This window comes from Engystomops pustulosus, chromosome 4 (assembly GCF_040894005.1).
Source record: "Engystomops pustulosus chromosome 4, aEngPut4.maternal, whole genome shotgun sequence".
NCBI lineage: Eukaryota > Metazoa > Chordata > Amphibia > Anura > Leptodactylidae > Engystomops > Engystomops pustulosus.
In genome coordinates, this window is record NC_092414.1 from 159,364,420 (window position 1) to 159,387,571 (window position 23,152).

The window sequence follows — 23,152 nt, forward strand, 5'->3', positions numbered from 1 at the left end:
TCTGCGTTCCAAAATTAACTGAGGGATATTGCACAGTAAATGACAGCAGGATACTGTAGCCAGACGTCTTGATACAACACAAATAACTATTGACACATAGACAATCAGTCTCCATCATGGAAAAAAGTAGATGCCACATGTGATTATAAGGCTGTATGGGGAGTCACGCACCATCTGGACCAGATGCGATCAAATTTCTGGGGACACTTCCTGTTGACGTACAGGGATTGGTAGTGGGGAATGACACTGTTAATGAGTAATATCCATCTTTTTAATGGAGAGGGCTCCTGGTCCTTCCAAGTCATCATCACCACTTTCCGGGCATAGTATAAGACAAACCTAAAGAAAATGTTGTCATAGTGGCCATTGACAACTTCATTTATGACGCCGAGGAGACACACGGAGAGAGACATTAAGCGTAGGAAATCAAAGTGTAGATTTAGGAACTCCAGCACTTCGGACCAGAAGACATGAACCCTAGGGCAGGACCACTGCACAGTGCAGAAAGGATCCGACTTCAGCCTGACAGCGAAAGCAAAGATCATTAGGCATTGCTCCCATGTGGAATAGTCTAGCAGGGGTGAAATATACACGATGAAGGAATTTAGACTGGATCAGGAAATCCCTCGCACTCACTACAGATGTGAAGGTCAGGGATATCCTGTCTCCAACATTCACGGGCTCTATCAAACGGTCTGGACTTTTGCTCTTGTAGTAGAGCATAGCACTGAGTGAGTGGCTTAGGGAGGTCCGAGGTACTCATCAGAGTCTCTAGTTTCAAAAATTCCCTGTCAGGCTAAAGGAGCCAAATTGGGCTTTGAATGCAGTTGCGTGTAGTGGAAGCTAGCCGTATCGGGTACAGTGTATCTCTCCCTTATCTCGTTAAAGCTAAGCAATTCTGTGTCCGGGGATAAAAGCTGACCTACAAATTTCACCCCCGCTGCCCCCCACATTGTCCAGCCCGGGAGGGAGAGGAAGTGAGAAAGCCACGGATTGAGCCACAATGGAGTCCTAGGCGAGAGAGGGGGAGAGCTGTTCGGTTCTACCAGGGATTGCGCCCTACACCAGCACACCGCTACCGTACGTAGGGGAAGTGGGGTATCAGATAGGGATTTGTATCTGTACAGCAGGTTTGTAAGGGCCTCGTAGGAACCTACCAGGGCTCCAGCCAGTGCAGTAACAGCATTACCCATATCTATATCTATCCACCACTGGGCATATTCTAGCTGGGAAGCCAGGTAATAAAGATACAGATCCGGGGCAGCCAGCCCACCCCTAGCCTTGGGAGCCTGAAGTGGGGGGCGCCACCCTGCCAGTAGAAGGACCTGAGAATGCTGTCTATGCGTTTAAACAGGCTCTTGGGGAGTAGTATAGGACAAGCATGGAAAAGGTAAAGAAATTTTGGGAGAAAGATCATTTTAAATATGTTAATACGCCTGTACAGAGACAAGGGGAGAGTGGACCAGGCTTTTAGGCACAATTCCGTTGCAGTTATCAGGGGTGTAATGTTTTACTCCGTATATGCCTGGACCTTGCGTAACACCTGGACTCCTAGATATTTAAAAGTGGACACCACCTGAACTGGGTCGGGGAGGGAGTGTATCCCTGCATCTGATAAGGGAAAGAGGGCCGATTTGTCCCAGTTAACCCGGAGACCCGAGAGCCCCCCATAGCGTTCTATCAGGGACAGAAGGGATTCCAGAGAGGCGCCCACATCCCCAAGGTATATAAGTGTATCATCAGCATAGAGAAATACCTTTTCCATAATAGTACCTCTAGTAATGCCTGTAATGCCATCGGAGTGGCGGATTGCCACAGCGAGGGGTTCAATGGCGAGTGCGAAGAGGAGGGGAGATAGTGGGCAACCCTGTCTAGTGCCCCTGGCCATAGGGAGAGTCGGTGAGATATTAAGATTGGTCCGTACCCTATCGTTAGGATCCTTATACAGTAGTTTAACTAATGCTGTAAATCGAGGGCCAATACCCAGTCTAAGCAAGAGGTTCCATAAATATGTCCACTCCACAGAGTCAAACGCCTTGCAATTATCTAAGGATAATATAAACCCAGGGTCTGATGACCTCCGACATGAATGCTCCCCGCACCGAGGACTTGTACAAGTCCCAGACTAGAAGGGTATCAGAATGGGTTGAGTGTACATCCCAGAACTCGCTGTGCTCTGCCTTAACAGTACTCTGGACCGCTGGGAATAGGCCGGGTGCAGGCGCCATAAGCGGGAGTCGCTGGGGGGGCCTATAAGGAGACTGATGAGCAAGGCAGAGTGGTCTGATGCACTGCTCGGGCAATAGGATACCTGATCAACGTGCGGCAATATATCTGGAGAGACAAAGGCCAGATCAATCCGAGAGAAGCTCTTGTGCACAGAGGAATAAAATGAGTATTCTCTCTCTTGAGGGTGCTTACTACGCCAAACATCGGCGAGGTCTAGAGAAGTGAGCCACTCATTCAGACGGACCGAGCCCGAGTCTAGGCCACTTGTGCGATCCAAGGAGGGATTAGGGACTGCATTGAAGTCTCCAATGTAGAGTATAGGACTGGGAGGCATAGCAGCCAGTTTACTGGATATTAGTTGCAACACAGCTGGATCAAAGGGAGGTGGGACATAGATAGACCCTATAGTGAAGGTAAAGCCCCATAAGGCACAATGTATGACTACATACCGGCCAAAGTGATCCGGCGCTATCTGTATGACTTCTATGGGAAGCGCTTTAGAAATGAGTATAGATGCTCCCCTAGCGTAGACAGAATAGGAGGAATGATAACCTCTAGCCACCCATGCCCGCTTCAGAGACAGGACTTTCTGACCCGTAAGGTGTGTCTCTTGGATACATACAATGTGAGGGGCCTGTCGCTTAATGACATCTAACATCAGGGCCCTCTTGAATTTGGAGTTAAGTCCCCTCACATTCCAATTCATTACCTTAAGTGAAGACATATTAGCGGAAGGGAAAGGGGTGTGGGGAAGGAGACTTGAGCAACCAAGCATTCATCCTTTCATACCACAGAGACATAGACACACAGACAACAGTGAGCATAACAAATATAACCAGAACTGAACGAACAATCCCAAGAATATAAACCCCCTGTCTAACACCCTAACAGCAGTAGTGTAGACCTAGACACATGAACAGTCAAATAGTAGAACAGTGGTCCCTAACTCAAGACAAACCTACACCATTTGTCCCGGGACCCTCAACCCTTAACGACTTGGCCTTTTTTAGTTTTTTCACTTCCATTTTTCACTCACCAACTTCAAAAATCTATAACATTTTTATTTTTCCACATAAAGAGCTGTGTTATGGCTTATTTTCTGCGTAACAAATTGCACTTCATAGTGACAGTATTTAATATTCCATGGCGTGTACTGGGAAGCGGGAAAAAAATTCCAAATGCAGTGAAAATGGTGAAAAACCACATTTGTAGCGTTTTCTTGTGGGCTTGGATTTTACAGCTTTCACTCTGCGTCCCAAATGACATGTCTACTTTATTCTTTGGGTCGGTACGATCACGTGGATACCAAATTTGTATTGGTTTTATAATGTTTTCATACATTTAAAAAAATTAAAACCTGTACCAATTTTTTATTTTGCCATCTTCTGGCGCCTATAACTTTTTCATACTTTGGTGTACGGAGCTGTGGATAGTGTCATTTTTTGCAAATTTTGATGGCGTTTTCATTACTATAATTTTTGGGACTGTGCGACCTTTTGATCACTTTTTATGAATTTTTTTATATTTTTCAAAATGGCAAAAAAATGCCATTTTCGACTTTGGATGCTATTTTCCGTTACGGGGTTAAACGCAGTGAAAAAACTTTATTATATTTTGATAGTTCGGGCATTTTCGGACGCGGCGATACCTAATGTGTTTTTGATTTTTACAGTTTATTTATTTTTATATCAGTTCTAGGGAAAGGGGGGTGATTTTTAGGGTTTTTTACTATAATTTTTTTTTTTTTTTTACTTTTTTTTATTTTTACTATTTTTCAGACTCCCTAGGGTACTCTAACCCTAGGACAAACAAACGATTAATCCAGCATCCAGGCTTGAAATAGCTGCTATAAAACTTCTATTTATTTCATCAAGGTATAAAAAGGTTTAAAAAAGATACCATAATACAGACATCTAGCCTGGATGCTGGATTAATCGTTTGTTTGTCCAAGATGCACTGAATCGGCTCAGCATATCCGCGCACCGGCACCTGATGTCCTGACCACAGAAGGGTGAGCTGAATCTCTACAATTTTTTCTTTTTGTCTACTCTAACCCTAGGTAGTCTGATTCATCCTATCATATACTGCCATACTACTGTATGACAGTATATGTGGATTTTACTCCCCATGCATTACAATGTGCAATTAGCACATTGTAATGCATGGGTTAAAACAAAGTAGCCTCGGGTATTCGGAACACCATTATCCTCCAGTAGCCTCGGGTATTCGGACGTCATCGGGGAGCGGCGATCCACGACAAGATGGCGGCGCCCATCGAGGTAGCAAAGACTTACCCGCTGCGTAGAGGGCTCGGCCCGCGAGCACTCTCCATGCACCGGGACCCGGCGCGCGCCGTACTAGTACGGCACGCGTCGGGACGGGGTTAATGTATAGATGAACAGGAGATTCTTAGGCAGCCATATTTTGAGAGAACTAAAGAGGAGATAGGGGAGGGGGGGAGGAGAAAGGAGGGAGACGTAGAGAGGTAGTGGTACCAGGATAGGGAGGAGGAGGGGGGGATAGGGAGGGAGAGGGGGAAGTGCCATATGTGGCGCACTGGCCAAGATGACCAAAAAGAGAACGCAAATCAGTCACAGGGTACATTTTGTGAGGCGCGAGCCCCAATGTAAACAAATATTAGAAAACCGTAACAGTGATTTGGAACCCCTAGACATCTATTCAGGACTAAGTCCAGCATTGTCATAGCACAACAGATAAAAGGATATCGGTCCAGTTACTCAGGAGGTGCGGGCCTTCCAGCAGGAGCCCGAGGGGCTGCATCAGCCCAGTGAAGTGCTTCAGTTGGGCAGGTGAAGAATCGAGTCTTCTGGCCGTCCACAATTCGGAGCTTGGAAGAATACATCATGGAGTATTTATACCCCTTGTCACGGAGACGGGCACGGACCTCGGTGAACTGTGCGCGCTGTTTCCTGACTGATGCAGAGAAATCAGGATAAAAGGACACTCTGCTGTTAGCATACTGAATTTCTCCCTTGAAACGGACCGCCCTGAGGATAGAGTCCCTGTCCCTAAAGTGCAGCAGCCGGGCCAGGAAGGGTCTTGGATTGCCCCCTTGGGACCAGGGCGGGATGGCACTCGATGGGCCCTTTCCACTGTGAAGAACGGGGAGAAGGTATCTGCAGGTAGCATATTTTTGAGCCAATTTTCAAAAAAGGATACAGGGTCAGACCCCTCCTCTTTTTCGGGGAGTCCGACCACTCTGACGTTGTTCCGTCGCAGGCGGTTTTCGAGGTCATCAGCTCTGTCGATGGATGCAGACATTTGGAGCTGAAGCTCTCTGATCTGTGTCGGCATAGGCCTCTGGACATCCTCCACCTCAGATATTCTGCGTTCAGTTTCGGTGATTCGCTCCTTGGCTTTATGGACATCATGCCTTAATAGAACAAAGTCCTGTCGCAGCTCATCCACCTTGGATTGGCACCCGTTAATGGCCGCCAGCACCTCTGCAAATTTGCTGTCCAGCTCCTGAACACAGTCGCACTAACCACTTCCTACCTGATGGCGGCCCTGTCTTTTCCTGCTCTCAATTCACATGTACACAAAAGCCATTTTGGGACCTTTGAAGGTCCTCCAAAGGTCCTGAAACCGCAGATTGAAAGCAGGCGGTAGGAACACATCCTCCATTCCTCAAGAATGCTAGCACCATGTGTGGGAACTCAATTCTGGACAATTCTGGGTTAATTTGCTAGCATAATATACACCCCTTGTGATGAGGGGTTTGGTGGTCGCATTGAGGTGTGACATTGCTTGTGCACCGTGATGTGTGAACATTTGGTAGCTAAAATCCAGGTGGACATGGTTATAATAATAAGGTCCACACACAGGCACCGCTCAGGGACGTGTAACTCATGACATATAATCCAAAGTCATAACCAGGGGATTGCACGGAGGACGTGTGCGCATGCGCCGAGAAATACAACCCTAGTCCCAGCGTCCACCGCACAGCGTCACTTGTTGCTATGCAAATCTCGGTAGGAGGCTCCAGGGACTGAACCGACAGCTCCGGTCAGAGGCTCTTCCTGTCCCGGGCAGAGCCGTGTCATAGGGCGGTTAGGGAGCAGACGTCCTGTCCCGTCCTCTGCTTGTTTACAGGGCGTCCTCGGCCGACAGGAAGTGAGGATAGGAGAAGAAGAAGAAGCCATTTTATTTTATTGCTGACACATTATTATTGCGGCTCTGCCTACATGAAACCCCGGCCCGGCCACCTCTGACTGACAGACAGCTGAGATGGAGCTGCCCGCTGTGCTGGGCCTCGTACTGCTGCTGCACCTACCGCAGGTAATGGGCGGGCGACTACCTGACTACACTGGGTGCTGGAGGGAGGGGGCCGCTGTGACACTTACTTCTGGGGGAAGGGTGTGCTGGGACATGTAGTTCTACAGGAAGTACTGATTGACACATGATTACAAACCTTTGTCAGAGTGAATGAGATTTATAGATTTGTTAGATACATACATGTGATATAAATAAGGTCCAAAAAAAATCCAAAACTCAGCTCAAGCAACATATTGTTCCTCTATCTCATGGTCCCAGCGGTCAGGACTAATGCACTGTGCAAACTATAGTCACATACAGTGTTATCCCTGCTCAGTAGTATCATATGGCTGTTTAGGTTTTCTTGTGGGGATCCTGTATGTAAGGACCTGCTAGGATGTCACCAGCACAGACATTTTCCGCAGGTAATGGAAATGTAAACATGTATGCCATAGCTTTTCCAAGTGCACCTCTATGTACCTAGTCCAAGGATCAGTGAGTAACCACTAAAGTGGAATGTCCACACTGACCACCTTGTTTTATGTTTGAGGGGTCTATAAGCTGTATTATACTGCCAATGGGTCCATGTCGTACATTGCTAAGGAGCCCTCAATCTGATGTTCAAGAGGTTGTTTCCAAAACAGAATATAAGAAAGGAACGGAGAGCGGGGCTGTCCATTTTACCAGTCGCCCCAGTCACCGACCCAATGAGGTTGGTTCTTTCCTGAATTCCTGGTCCATTTGACAAAAGATACAGTACATTAACTCCATAAGAATCATCATATACCATGGATACTTATCCAATTGTGTTAAAAGGCTTTTATCCAGTTTACAATTCTACTAAAATGAAGTTGTCTCCGGGTCCGGCCTCTGTTACCCCAATAATGAACCGAGGGAGTCGTGCGGCTACTCGTCTCTCTGCAGGGGATTGTAGCATTGCTCAATATTTATTCAGATGAATTGCTCACCGTGTGATACATAACATGTCATTTCTGCTGAGCAGGAACCCCTCTACTATTTCAGTATTTGGATTTAGAATGGAATTGCCTTTGTATTAATTGTCTTACAATTGCTTAGTTATTGGTCTGTTTACAAGCAAGAGCTCTCCATAGATGCCCCAGTATGACTTGTAGGGATTTAAAGCACTTCCCACTACCAGGTTACTTTGCTGAGGTGTGGGAGTAATGTGAGAGCTCAAGAGGTCTAGCAGGGAAATGTCACACATATTCATCATTCCTACACAACCTGTGGTTTATGGATCATTGTTTTGCTTTACATACTGCTGGTGTCCTGTTTTTTTATTAATTATAATAATAATAATAATAATAATCTTTATATAGCGCTTTGGCAAGAAACCCACAAAGAATAAATGCTGTTTACCGAAGAATGATTTCTGTTGCTATGAGGAGTAGCTACTGGGTGTATAGTTTTAAGGTTCTGTTTTATAGTGAGAATACAGTTTAGATGGATAATTGGTGATGTCCCCTTTTATTACATAGAGGAGAAAGTACCTTACGCCCCATGAAGGTGAGAAGGCCCTGTCTAAAGGAGAACATCAACAAAAGTCTCTTCTGATTTGTTTCTGGTCAGACGAGTAATATTAGACAACCAGTTGTCTTCTTGCCCTTAGGGTTGTAGATGAGCTTGGTTTGAAATGAAACGCATCCAGCCACACACTGGAATATGTACACACATTATACAAACAGGAATGCATTAATAAAGAAGCATAGAGGTTGAGCAAACAAAGTTGGAGCCATTTCACATAGTTCTTACATTGAAGCTGTAGCTGTTGGCAGGACAATAAGTATGTGTATACATAAACACCCTAGTGTGCAGGACTGTGAAGAAGTCCATGGGAAGCCCATTCTACTGCCTGGATGCAGGTACACAGGATCCACATGTCCATGTATTTGTACTTCTTACTCCCTTGATCTCTGCCAGGCAGACCAGCGTTCCTGAGCTCTGCATAAATGGCATCTCCCCACCCAGTTAGCACCCTGCTCTGTAATAAGCAGGAACTCTGGCTTTCTAGATGTTTGGACAATATCCCTAAATGTGTTAGAGCCTTTTACCGCCGCTGCCCTTTTACCTTTTTTTTTTGCTTCTTTCAAAAGCCGTAATTTGTACATTTGAACATCACACATAGCCTGCGAGCGTATAGAGAGGGATCAGGGGCTGTACCCTCTCCATACAAGGTGAGTGTTTTCAGTATATTGCAGTAAACGCCCAGCGGTAACACCCGCGAGGGTGTCGGCAAAGCTGCTTCGATCGTTGCTCCCCGCGATACAATGGGGAGCGACGATCTGTTGCTATGACTGCTTTGGGTCTGTGTAATAGGCTGTATAGCTTCTGATCATTCATTACAATGTGCCAGTGCACAGGATTAGGCATGGCAAAGTATAAATAAAAATAAACAGTAAAAATCGTACACATTAGGTATCCCCAGATCCCAAAATGTCCGATCTATTAAAATATAATAACGGTTATTCCAAGCGTTTAACCCCGTTATGGAAAATAGTGCGCAAGTGCACTTTTTTTTTGCTATTTTGCAACATAGAAAGTGATCAAACGGCCGTACAGTTCTCAAAACTGTAGCATTTAAAACGTCATCTCAACACACACAAAAAGACACCATGCCCAACTCCTTCGTATACTGAAGTATGAACATTTTTTGCCAGAAGATGGCAAAATGAAGATTATTTTTTTTTTTTTTTTGTACAGAATGTTTTAATTTTTTACAATTTATTAAAACAAAACCTACCGTATATATTTGAGCATTAGCCGACCCGAGTATAAGGCGAGGTAACTAATTTTACCACCAAAAACTGGGAAACCTATTGACTTGAGCATAAGCCTAGGGTGGGAAATGCATTGGTCACAGCCTCCCCAGTATTTAGGCAGCCAGCCCCGTCTATTATACAGGCGGTCCCCTACTTAAGGACACCCGACTTACAGACAACCCATAGTTACAGACGGACCCCTCTGCCCACTGTGACCTCTGGTGAAGCTCTCTGGATGCTTTATTATAGTCCCAGACTGCAATGATCAGCTGTAAGGTGTCTGTAATGAAGCTTTATTTATAATTCTTGGTCCAATTACACCAAAAATTTTGAAACTCCAATTGTCACTGGGGCAAAAGAAAATTTTTTTTCTAGAACTTCCATTATAAAATATACAGTTTCGACTTACATACAAATTCAACTTAAGAACAAACCTCCAGACCCTATCTTGTATGTAACCCGGGGACTGCCTGTATAGCCATCCAGCACATAAAAAAATAAACTCACCAGTACTCACCATTCCGACGCCCTGCTAGTTCCTTTTCTGTCTTCATGTGTGCGGGTCCCGGCTCCAGGTCCCCGACAGCTTTGTGTGCACGGCCCGTCCAGCGCACAATTGTGATGTCAGCAGCGGCTAGGTCCCCTAGGTACTTGTACTATCGCAGAATATGGTGCATATACTGCTCATCTATTAAGTCTGTCTTCATCAGACTGTCACAGCTCGTGCTGTTTGCCCATGAGGCCTGTTCATACAGCTTTATGATGTTCTAATATGTCACATGTTAAGGGGTTAATTACATTGACTGGGTCGAAAATTGACATACACCAATCTTTTCCCAGGAAGCATTGTCTACGGCGGCTGGATCTCTGCTCTCAAACTCCAGCACAAATAGTGCTGACTTGCAGTGATTAGGTATCTTGGCAGATCCCTGTTTAATCCCCTCTGGCTATTACTAGTGCACTAGTGTACCATCTGTATGAATGCCTAAGAAGCTTCTGGCTTAACAACAAACCAATGGAAGGGCGCTTGTTTTAATGAGTGCAGTGTGGGAATTAACAAATCCGGATATCAGAAGTCATCCGCCCCTGGCTTATATACTGATCTTCTCTACAAACGAGTGCTTACAGGGCTCTAGCCATTCTATTGTCTCTATCCTCTCCCGAGCAGCAGCATCAGATCTGCAGAGAATTGCACAGAGCCAGTTGACCACCAGCATTAGGGCTACGTAGTAATAAGTACTTGCTGATCTGGACTGTGCTGCCTATTTTTTGTTTTACATAATAAGTAGTGATAAGTAAAGGGTTTCTATTATGTATTATCCAACAACCATGACATGATTCTACCTACCTCTTGTCATATAATTTTAGAAACAAAATGACATATTATAGGGGTTTTCCTTGAAGAACTTCCTCCAATTTCAAACTGTAGCTACATGGGGCTACATTTACCTGGTTAACTAAGGATCCACCCTGGACCATACAACGTTTAGGTCAAGTTCCTACACACAGCTGTACTGCTGATCCATGGATATGTCATAGGACACGTAAAGGCTGCTTTATTCCTTACTTGATACACTATAATAGTATCATTGCATCAAGACCCAACCTAAAGTGTTTAACAGAGGAAGGTAAATTACAACTATTTTATAAAATTTTACTTTTGCTCTTAAGAAAGGCATCCAGGCCTCTCTTGAGCATGTACAAAGTATCCAGCATAACAACCTCCAGCGGCAGAGAGTTCTGGAAAGAAGCTCTGTCTGTGGCGATGGTAGAACCACCTCTCCTCTACGATGCCCCCTTGGCCTTCCCACAGGTCTAGACATTAAAAAGATAGTTGTAAAGATCCCTGTATGGTCCATTTAGGTATTTATACACTGTTATGAGATAATCCCCTAAGCCATTTCTTTTTATATATTGAATATTAAAATATGTTAATTAAGATGTTTTCTTAATATAATGGTGTTTACAGATTTTTATTTTATTTTTTTACTTTTTTTCTTATGTGTCCCAAATGTAGTAGAAAATGAATAAATAAAACTTACTACTAATTTATGCTGTCCCAATCTATACTTTCTGGCATTACCACTGAGACCACTGATCGGATGTAGTGGTTAACTGCACTATGAATTTTCACTTTCCTTCTTCCTATGTTTTTGTTGTTTTTGGCCGACGCCGTCCTAATGTCTGGGTCCACGCTTACAGAGGAAGGATAAGCCACTGCTCGTCCTCTACTATGTTATGGAACCGATGTTCCCTATCTCTTTTTGAGCGAATTTTTACAATTCTACATTTGCACTTTATTCCCCTGAGGATTGTACCTCTACCGGTACATGAAACGCGTAGGGATACGAATTGTCTATATCACTTAGTTTCTAGGGCATAATAGTTACACCGAGGGACAGATTGGGACCGCCCTTGTAAGGGCTGGGAGCTAATCCATGGGTTCAGGGTTACGTTGTAAGTAGGGATTAATAGGTGAGCACCGCAGCATAATTCCCTACTCCCGCACCCTGGATGAAGACAGGTGAGAGCTTATTTGTTGACTGCTGCACCTGTAATGAAGACTGGTGAGATGATACCTTTTCTTTATTAATAACTATGATTTATGCATCATTTTTCCCATCTGTGAAAATATACAACTGAGGTGTACTTCTGCCCTTAAACTTAGTGATTTATTTGTTCAGGGTAACTAGGGTGTCTGTTTGTCATTTTTTCAGCGCTGAGACTAAGTTTTTATTAACTACATAATTAAATGTTAAGCTTTATATATATAGCTAGGGCATTTGCTTATTAGTGTATTACCCCTTGTTGCCTGGTCTAAAGTAACTCCTTGGTTAATCAAACAGGACTAACTATTGCTATATTAATCTATGTTTTTGTTGTGACAATAGTTTAAGACGAGTCTCAGAATTAGCTTTTCCATTGTCAAGTACAGTGAAAACATTAGAGAAAGCTGTTGAATATTTGCTTTGGATGGTCTCAAACAAAGCTGTGTTTATTTTACAGATCCGTGCAACCCAAGGAATTTTGCATGCAGTTGGCGATGGCGTACCCAACACTGGAAAAGATTATTGTATCACATACAATTCTTCATGGACTACACTTCCAACATCTTACGCCAATGCTGTGAGTTTACAGCCAAATGTATCTGTATGTTTTTCTAAGAAATCTGTTTGGTGAGAAAAGACCTTATATATTTTCACATACAGATGGTAAATATTTCTTCTGGGTATTATACATTGTATGATAGAGCACAGCTCACCTGGCACTCTGGTCGCGGCTGCTGCAGCTCTTCTTGTGTTCTTTTCATTTGAGGTCACTGGCCTCCATGGTGACCTTGCACACGAATGACTGATGGTAATAAAGAAACAACATTCTCTAGTCCTTATGAGTAACTGGTAATTTATTGTAAATGGGTGTATGGGACACCAGAAAGTGAGTAAAGAATAGCATTGATCTCGAGTGTTGCAGAATTCTCTGCTGAATAATTGTTGGCTTGTTATTTTAGGTAAACTTTTTGCTTCTTTAGTTATCTTGGGGAAAACCTAGGTGGTTCCTCATTCAACTGTAGCACAAAGAAAATGACTTTGTATAAAAAAAAAATACAAAATTAATGAAAACTGCTGTTCTTTCTGGAACCTACTGTTTCTTTTCTAATATGCTGCTCTTTCTAGGCTTAGTAGTTTGGCAGCTAGTCTGTGGTTGGCAGCTATATATCTGTATGCTCTGATCGGACTAGCCGCTAGATTGATAAGCAAAAAAAGAACAGAGGTTTATGAATAAAATGTAATTTTATACAAGCCTGAATATACATCTGCCTGGCTCCCCCTCCTTTATAGCATCCTGCCTACAGATAAGACTAAGCTCACTTCACTTCTGTTATGAAATCGGAAGCCTAAATCTAGTACCCATATTTCATCTGTAGACTTTCATGTATGGCAGCATCCCTTTCATCATGCTTACATTATTTTCATCTAAAGCATAGCACAACAGGCCCCATAATTTTTTAGTTTAAATAAAGGAAGGTAGCCTTCCTATAGGAACTGATGGTTAACAGAATTAGTCTATTGTTTGTGGCCCGACAATTCACATATGTGCAGGTAGTCTCATACAGCATTGTTCTAGTGAAAATTCCATTTAAATATTAAAAGAAATCTACCATCAAAATCAAGCATGATAAACCAGGGGCACTTACTCATAGAACCACTGTGGTAATCTTCTTATATTTGTTACCCATGATCTCCTTTCAAAATCAAAATGATAAAATGATAAAATTAAATTGTTATCATATTAACTCTGCAGGGGTTACCAGAGCTCCTCTGTGCTGTAAATGGGCTGTTACACTGTTTCTCCCTTCCTCTTCTGCTTTGAGAGGAGGTTTCAGCACGCAGTGGGAGTGGGAAGTGCTCCTGCACAATAGAGGCTACAGCACAGAGGGGCTCTGGTAACACTCCAAGGAGCCATAGGGAAGGGGGCCATACATAACAAATATAAGAAGATTGCCACAGTCACAGTGCTTCGATCTGTGAGTTGGTGTCCCTGGCTATTCATGCCTGATTGTAGATTTCCTTAAATGTAATTTATTTAAAATGTAGGCTAGCCGGTTTGAGAAGTAGTGGCTTAAATAAAAAAAAATAATAATTACACCGCCGAAAGTGTCAGTGCCATAGATAGAACAACATATGGAGCTCCGAGACTGACACACTTGATCTCAAGAGCTAAAGCAGGCCCGTATGCAGCCATGTAGCATGTGTTTTATGCTATGGTGTCTGCACAGTGACAATCCAGAGCCTGACTTGCTATACAAACACTGAGCTTCACAATGTCTTAATAGTTCTATATTATGTTCACATAGAGGCAACAACGTCCCTGAATGAACACGCATTGATCACATCTAATAGTCTGGTAATATAAATGCAGGAGGATCGAAAGTGAAATTGTTCATTAACACCAGGGGTGTAACTTGAGGGGGTGCAGAGGGTGCAGTTGCAACCGGGCCCTAGAGGCTTAAGGGGCCCATAAGGTGTCACTTTCCCATATGAGAAGGCTAGTACTATAAGCTATACATTATAGTCGGGCCTGGCACCGGGGCCCATCAGCTCCAAGTTACACCACTGATTAACCCGATCATGATGGACACTGAACATGACATCTGCTAGAAGTGATGCCACATATTTTTAGCAGTGACCTTTCTATAGACAATGCAGTTTATTTCTGTCCCTGCTGTTTCCATTGCAATATTACAATGAGTACTGTAGTATAATCAGGCATGGCACTGTACTGATATACCAGACAGTACAGCAGTGGCTAAAATTGATGTAATTATACATTTGAAGAATCATATATTGTTTATATTTGGAGGAAATGACTTCCCCTTTGTATAGGATCAGTTTACTGATAGGATAAACATCATCTAATGGATGTAATCATTTTTGTTTTAGAATTACTACAAGCTAGAAAATATAAGTTCAATCTGGCTATGCAGCGAGTCCGAATTACCTAGAACAGATCTGAAGAATAAAGCCGTAGTGGTGATGGTGGGCAATTGCTCAATTTTGGACAAAGCTCTGATTGCTCAAAGCAGAAATGCAAAAATGCTACTGGTGGCAAGTAAAGATGGTCTGGTGAGTGTCTGTGTTATATACTGGTCATTTGCGTTTGGGTAAATGCATCCTGAGAGGCTGAAAACGTAACAGGTGTCACCATGTGCAAAAAGTGTAATTTTCCCCTTTTTACTGGGATACCTTTAGGTAACTGTAATCACTTTTATTTACCGTATAAACCCCAACTCGCCAAGCCCTTGCGTTACATTGGGGGCCATGCTGTAAAATAGATTTGCAAGAGCTGAGGAAACGTGAGAAGATAATATGATGCTCTGGTGTTTAAACCAGTGCTGTACCTTAGGATGTTCCCCCCCCCTTACCTCAATAGCAAATGTCTATATTCCTCGGTACCCAGCTCTAAGGTCCATGTATCATGTTGTCAAAGGTTAACTCCATACATAAATCTTCTCTTAGAACTGTGCTATATGGGGGTTATTTATCATTAGGAAGGCTCATTCGGACAGTTCTGTGACTGTCCGATATTAACCCCTTAACGACCAGGCCCTTTTTTGTTTTCGCATTTTAATTTTTCACTCCCAAAAATCTATAACTTTTTAACATTTTTTCCATGTAAACAGCTGTGTGAGGACTTCTTTTCTGCTTAACAAACTGCACTTCATAGTGACGGTATTTAATATTCCATGCTGTGTACTGGGAAGCGGGAAAAATAAATTCCAAATGGTGAAAAAACGCATTTGCGCCATATTCTTGTAGAATTGGTTTTTACAGCTTTCACTTTGCGTCCCAAATGACAAGTCTCTTCTATTATTTTGGTCGGTACAATCACAGGGATGCTAAATTTATATACTGTATATATTCAAATATAAGCCGAGGCTCCTAATTTTACCACAAAAAACTGGGAAAACCTATTGATTCGAATATAAGCCTATGGTGGCAAATGCATTGGTCATAGCCTCCTGAGAAAGCCAGCCCTTGTGGTATATAGTCAGCCTGCCAGCCCCCAGTATGACCTGCACATAAAACCAAATAAGCTGAGTACTTGGGTATATAAAAAATAAACAGGGTATAAGCCGAGTGGGTATTTTTCAGCACAAAAATTGTGCTGAAAAACTAGGCTTATATTTGAGTGTATACGGTAGGTTTTATAATGTTTTTATACAATTACAAACATTAAAATTTTTCATTTTGCCTTCATTAGGCGCTAATAACTTTTTAATACTTCAGTGTATGGATGGTGTCATTTTTTTTTCAACACTTAAACTTATAAATGTTTTAATCAGAACCTGTCATCAGGAACCCTTTTTCTGGCTCCCCTCACACTGCCAAAGTGTTTTTTAATAAAACCTTCTCTTTCCAATAAAGAGAAAAGTTAGATGAAAGTTTACCTGTCTCTCTGCAGAGCAATGTCCCTAGTCCCATGGGAGTGACCAGTGAGGAGTTGTTCCCCCCACCTTCGGGAAACCCCTTGGTCATGAGTCTATTTTAAAAAGGAGTAATATGGGCCTTTTCTAATTTGAAAAAGACTCCTGGCGGAGCGGTTTCTCCAGGGGTGGGGGCACACCTCATAAGCTGCTCCCATAGGACATGGGACACTGCAGAGAGACAGGTGAACTTTTCTTTTTATGAGAAAAAGCCAGTTTTATTATGAAAATTTAACAGGGATTGTCATCACAAGTCTTGGCAATAACTAAAAAAACCTTATAAGAATACATCAGCCTCTCTTGCTAATAATTGTTGTCCTGTTTTGTTACAGCCTCGTCCTACAGACAACAGAAGTGGATATGAAAGCTTGACAATACCTATTGCTTATGTGAAGTATGGAGATATTGCTAACATGGAGCAGGTATGTTTAAGTGTACATTCTGGTATAGAATTGACCCACTAAAAGCAGCTATTGACACCCAAGCATTAATGATTTGTGTTCCATCCAACACAGTACTGCTTTATTTAGAGGGTTGGTCCGGATTAACTATTGATGGCCTATTATACGAATACAACCCCACGCCAATGTTAACACAGGGACAGGAGAGTGAGATGGAACTGGCTAGCTTTTTTAGGATACATTCACACGGCCTTTGGGGGACGTATATACGGCTGCCGTATATATGTCGTATATACGCCCCCCATTGGTCGGCAATGGGTGCACGGAGCAGCACACTTGCGGCACTGTATCGTTCAGTATCTGGGGAAAAGATAAGACATGTCCTATCTTTCCCCTTATTATGGTGCTATGCGCCATGTATCTCTATGGAGAGGGGCAGGGGCAAGCAGCGCTCCTTCCCCCTCCTGTGCGCCGATGTGTGCCCGCTGTGCTATGGAATTCGCCCTTGCCCTGTAGTGAACGGTGCCATCACTGCAGCTTTGGCTCCCATTGCAAGTGATTGAGAGCCGGTCTGTACGTAGTTAAAGCTATTGACCATAACAGGCACCTGATCTCCTGGAGAATTGTCACCTTCCACCCAGTAAACAATTGATAGCCATTAGTTATTCCTGGCCTATCCCTTTAATACTGTGCTTCACTGGATACAATTTTCATTATCTATGGAATACAGAGTGAAGTTCATTGGGACAAACTTTTGTGTACATTCTTTCTATTTTTCTGCCCATTTTTACACGAATGACATCTTTTTTGCTGCAACTATACATGCTTTGTCCTTTATTCTTGTCTGTTACTCTTGTCCCCACTACAGTTTCTTGTTTTAGATTTGAGACTATGGAAGGTTGGTGGGGTTATATGTGCATTTGATTATGACCATTCATTCTGTTGCTCATGTATTTCTTACTTTGTCTTTATTCCAGATTGGCTGTTCTGTCAGGTTGTAAAAATGTCAAAAATGCAGATTTTTTTATTTATTTTTTTCAAATTTTTATTCTTCAATTGCCCTGATGGGTCCTCTTTAAGACACGTAGGACTGGTGGTTTAGTATCCCAAATTGCCTTTTACCAAGTCCCTCCATGGCCGTGATAAAAAAAAACAACTTTATCGGATCTGTAACTGTATCGGACTCATCTCTTGTGCTCCGCGTGCTGTTGCAGTTCTGCACTGAAGCTGGAGCATGTGCTGCAAAGCCGTGGTGTAATACTGTGCAAATACTGGACCAAGGTTTTTTATTTTAATTGCGGCTATGGAGGGACTTAAATGGTGATTTGGGACGCAAAACTACTGCCTACAAATGAAGCAACATTTTAATATACTTACATTTATGTTTAAATGACTTTTAATGATTACATTTAATGAAAATTGAAGCGAGGATATACAATAATATACACTTTGTTCTTTTTCTTTTACTTTCTTAGGACGTTGGAAGGAATATTAATGTGACAATGTATTCCCCATCGCCTCCATTGTTTGATTACAGCATGCTGGTCATATTCCTTATCTCAGTCTTCACTGTGGCACTTGGTGGCTATTGGAGTGGAGTATCAGAGCTGTAAGTGTGAGAAACTGTGGTTCTGTCATTTCCAATTATGTATGAGGAAGGGAGCACATATTCTGTTCTTATCTTTGTATACAGTAATGCACTTGTCCTACTCTTTCTAGTCAAACTGTACTTTCACCTTTGGAAATGTTAGTCCTATCTATGTAGGAGCTACTTAGATAATACCCTTCTAAAAGTCTGTAGTAGGAATTTCCCCTCTTACAAGTGAAAGCTACCCTATACTGTAGTAGTGTCTACTACTATAGTAGTATCTACTGAAGAACTACAGAGAGCTACAGTAGCTACACAGCTCTCTAATATCTAGTTTGACCTTCAGATAAATTTTAAAGGGAGAGAAGCTGAATATGAAACTTCCTGGTCTTCTAACAGTTAACTGTACATTGTAGACGAAAATATCATTTTCAACTATTGATTTCTTCTTACAGGGAAGACTTAAGACCCTCCCACAATACTGGGGAAAGCGAAGGAGGGAAGAAGAAAGATGAGAATGTGACATTCACTCCTTTTACTGTTATCCTGTTTGTAGTTATATGTTGCGTCATGTTACTTCTGCTATACTTCTTCTATAAGTGGTTAGGTAAGTATTGTTTATGGTACTTTGGTTATATTCTTTTGCTCTTTAGGGTAGACTTATCAAGGGTTTGAAGGCAGTTTAGGTACTTTCTTGGGGAGAAAAATGAAAGGCATAGTCAACTTACCACTCCAGTTTTTCGTCCCATTTTGTGCCCGGAGTTGGATCCATGAAGCACGTCAGTAACGGTAGATTAAATCAAGAAAGGGCAGTCTCCAGCACCTCAAGTGGTAAACAATATAAAAACTTTACAGGACAAAGACTGTAGAAGAACATATTTAAAGGGCACCTACCACCACAAATCTACCTATAAAGGTAGATCGGGTGGTAGGTGAATCAATGGGACGTGAGGATAGCCCTTTTAAGGGCTAATCCTCACGTCCCCGCACTTTTTTGTAAACTTTTATTACCCTAATATGTTAATTTTGTTATGCGGCTACTTGGGCGTGGAGTAGCCGCATCTGAGGTTACACGAGGCGGCTACTCCACGCCCCGGTAGCCACTTTACCCCTCCTACTCACCATGTTCGGCGCGCAGCTGCTCGTAGCTGCGCACCCTCGTCCGCCGATCCTGCCGTCTGCGCATGCGCAGAACAGCAGGCCCGCGCCTGCGCGGTCACTGCTCCGAAGCCGGGGCTGCACAGGCGCGGGCCTGCTGTTCTGCGCATGCGCAGACGGCAGGATTGGCGGACGAACATGGTGAGTAGGAGGGGTAAAGTGGCTACCGGGGCGTGGAGTAGCCGCCTCGTGTAATCTCAGATGCGGCTACTCCACGCCCAAGTAGCCGCATAACAAAATTAACATATTAGGGTAATAAAAGTTTACAAAAAAGTGCGGGGACGTGAGGATTAGCCCTTAAAAGGGCTATCCTCACGTCCCATTGATTCACCTACCACCCGATCTACCTTTATAGGTAGATTTGTGGTGGTAGGTTTCCTTTAAAAACTGTAGTATACGAGGATGGCTCAATAAGTAGCCAGGTTAGAAATGAAGACACCATTTTTAAATTATTTTTTTTTCAACATAGTCCTCTTTTAGAAAGATACACTTCTCCCAACGTTCCTGCCATTTTTTTAACCCTCCAAAAAAAAGGGGATTTGTTGAACTCTCCAAAATACGCTTCTGTCTCGGCGATGACTTCCTCGTTTGAGCTAAAAAAAATTTCCCGCGAGCCATTTCTTCATGTTGGGGAACAAGAAAAAAATTCAGAGAGAGCTAGTTCGGGTGAAAACGGGGGGTGCGGCAGCAATTCATAACGCAATTCATGCAGATTGGCGGCAACAACACCAGATGAATGTGCTGGTGCATTCTCTTTTGCTAAATGCGGCCGTGTCTCTTTCAATTTTTTTGTCGAAGCGGTCCAATAACTCGCTGTAGTAGTCCAGTGATCGTCCTTCCTTTTTCTAAAAAATCCATGTGGATGACGCTGTTCGCATCCCTTTCGCATGACCTTTCCGGACGATGGGACCGCCTTTGCCTTCTTTGGAGCAAATTCACCTGGAGAAATGCATTGTTTTGATTGTTGCTTAGTTTCTGGTGTGTAATGATGAATCCAGGTTTCATGCAAAAACTCCTTCGGATGTCGCTTAAATTACTCCAAACACTGCTTTGCAGTTAACAGCCGCATCTGCTTGTTGTCCACCGTGAGCAATCGTGGCACCCATCGGGACGACAATTTTTTCATCGCCAACTTATCACGTAAGATATTATTTGCCATTCTGGTCAACACATGGCCTCTGCTACTTTGCGCTCTTTTGTTTGTTGATCAGCGATCATCATGTTGTGGACTTCCTCGGTAACCACGTTTGCCGGGCTCCTTGGTCGCTCAAAAATGGATGTTCGCCCACATTTAAATTAATTGAACCAATATCTAACTGTGGTCATAGATGTCGAAGTGTCCCCATAAACAGCATCCAACTTTGCTTTTATCTCCTCACGTTTTTTTCCTATCCAAAAACAAAAAGCGAATTACCGAACGTTACTGCTCTTTTTCCATATTAGCAAAAATCACGAAACACGTCTTACTCAAATGGCTGCCAAACCCAAACTAACCTATCAATCAGTCTGCAATTTGTTTTGCCATCGTCAGATAGATGGCGGCACACAATAATAACTTTAGGAACACCCTCTGTCGTCAAACACGGGTACTTATTGATCCGCCCTCGTACATCCACAAGTAAAAAAAAAAAAAAAAGACTGATCTTTCGAGCTTTTCGACTTCCGAAAAGTGGACAACAGTAAAATCCACACAGATGTTTCCAGGCCCTATTAAGAGGGATTTGTAATCCGGAAGTTACATTTGTGGGTCCTTGCTGTTGTTGTCTCTCTGTACCATTTAACTTTAGGTGACAGGACCTTGTATCACTCTGTAGTCCAGTATGTGATGGCTATAGAATGGTTTAACTGAGCAAACTTGTCTGTTTCCATATCTTCTTTAATCTGTTATGTGGAAAGCCTGTGGGACCAGTTCTCTTGAAAAGGGTGGACCCATCTGATTGGTGCAGGTCTACCTTCTATGAGTCCCATATCCCCATCTGAGTGGAGCAACCGATTACACAACCATTTTACTGCTCAGTTCATTGTCTGCAACTGTGGAGGTTGCGATGCTCTGTACTTTCTGTATCTTAAAGTCCTATAGAGGATGAATGCATACTTGCCTGTCGGCTCACCACACCCTCATGCTTTTAGTTTGTGGGTGTCCAACTGCTCAAACTTACCTGTCCGGTGGCTGGAGGATAACTTGTAAACTTGAACCCCATTCTGCTACTGATAAACTTAACATTGGCAGTGTTTGAGAATGAACATATATGGGGGTGATTGGGCAATTATAACCCTGCGTAAATGAGCCCTTGATAATTACCTATGATGAATTCAGGGGACACAGCACCTCCTTTCTCCTGATATCAAGGGTCCCAGTAATAAAACTGCGCCTGTTAGATATTTATGGCATATACAATGTGGCTGCACAGCCGTGCTCTTCTATTTAGTGATCTGTATGAACATTTGTTTAGTGTAATCACTCATAGTATAAATTCTCTCTTTCTTTTTGCAGTGTATGTTATCATTTGTGTGTTTTGCTTGGCATCTGCCTTGAGTATGTTTAACTGTCTCTCTGCGTTGATCCAGTACATCCCATACGGAAGATGCAGGTACGCCTTCATTTTATATATGTATTTTTTTACTCTAGGTTTCCCTTAAATTATGTAAAATGTATTAATGTTCTTTATTATTTGCTTCACACAGAATTTCCTGTTTAAGTAAAAGTGCAGAAGTGCGCTTAATCTTCTTGGCACTCTTTTGTGCAGCCATTTCCGTGACTTGGGCAGTATTTCGGAATGAAGACAGGTATGGTGATGTTTTAAATGCACATGACAGATTTTTTTTTTCCCTGTACTATTAATATCCTGACTGTGCTACTGCTACAGCTGTCACTTAAGATAAAACTATAAATGCAAGTGGCCACATAGTGTGCATAGTTACATTGTACTGACATGAAATCCATGTGTATTGATTATATTTTGTTTACTTAGATGGATCTGGATACTACAAGATATTCTAGGAATTGCATTTTGCCTTAACTTTATCAAAACATTAAGAATGCCAAATTTTAAGGTAAGACAAGTACCTACATCTTTTTTTGATTAGTTTACAATCACAATTAGAAATACACAGTCATATATTTAGTAAATGTACATCTTATAAATACACACAATTACATGATAATCTAATCTCTGATAATTTGTAGAGATGTCAGGTGATGGAATTGGTGGAATTGGAGTTTAGGGGCCACTACATTGTGAATACTTTGCAGCCCTCCTTTGTAGACCATGTTTGATGTCTTAGCACTGTATCCAGCATGAAAGGAACAGTTTATGCGATTCTCCACAAAGGCAATACTATATTGGGGATTTCACTTGATTGTCAGATGTTGCTTGTAGAAGCAGTTAATTTGTAATATAGATTATGCCATTTGGAATGTGCAGTATCCTGAACCCTATTCCCTTTGGAGAATATATTTGTCGTAGAAAATGATGCCTGATACTTGCTGATTGGTAAATTAGCAGAGAAGAGGCTTGTCCTCTCATTGAGGAAGTTTCTTGTCATGTCTGCTTATCCTATCTATGTTTTCTTGTTACAGGCATGTGTCATTCTCCTAGGCCTCTTGCTTTTGTATGATGTATTCTTTGTCTTTATAACGCCATTCATTACAAAGGTATGTTAAAAAAAGAGCAAAAACAAATGTCTTTATTTTGACTGTTTACATTTGGTATAAAAAATATTTAGAAAAAATTGC

General features: G+C 42.5%; 2 protein-coding genes across 4 annotated transcripts in view; both read left to right on the forward strand.

The window, feature by feature from the left end:
- Positions 1 to 23,152, forward strand: part of LOC140127508 (CDC42 small effector protein 2-B) — a 78,627-nt gene that overhangs the window by 26,480 nt on the left and 28,995 nt on the right. The gene's annotated exons all lie outside the window — the stretch shown is intronic.
- SPPL2A (signal peptide peptidase like 2A) overlaps positions 6,171 to 23,152 on the forward strand; it is a 28,888-nt gene continuing 11,906 nt past the window's right edge. The window contains exons 1-10 of one of the 2 annotated variants that reach the window (XM_072148294.1): positions 6,171 to 6,528; positions 12,291 to 12,410; positions 14,726 to 14,908; positions 16,602 to 16,691; positions 18,146 to 18,279; positions 18,714 to 18,865; positions 21,911 to 22,007; positions 22,102 to 22,203; positions 22,389 to 22,470; positions 22,997 to 23,071. In XM_072148294.1, coding sequence (XP_072004395.1) covers positions 6,478 to 6,528; positions 12,291 to 12,410; positions 14,726 to 14,908; positions 16,602 to 16,691; positions 18,146 to 18,279; positions 18,714 to 18,865; positions 21,911 to 22,007; positions 22,102 to 22,203; positions 22,389 to 22,470; positions 22,997 to 23,071 — 1,086 coding nt within the window. In that variant the 5' untranslated portion in view covers positions 6,171 to 6,477. The remainder of the gene's footprint in view (positions 6,529 to 12,290; positions 12,411 to 14,725; positions 14,909 to 16,601; positions 16,692 to 18,145; positions 18,280 to 18,713; positions 18,866 to 21,910; positions 22,008 to 22,101; positions 22,204 to 22,388; positions 22,471 to 22,996; positions 23,072 to 23,152) is intronic. The other variant, XM_072148293.1, reaches the window with a different exon arrangement.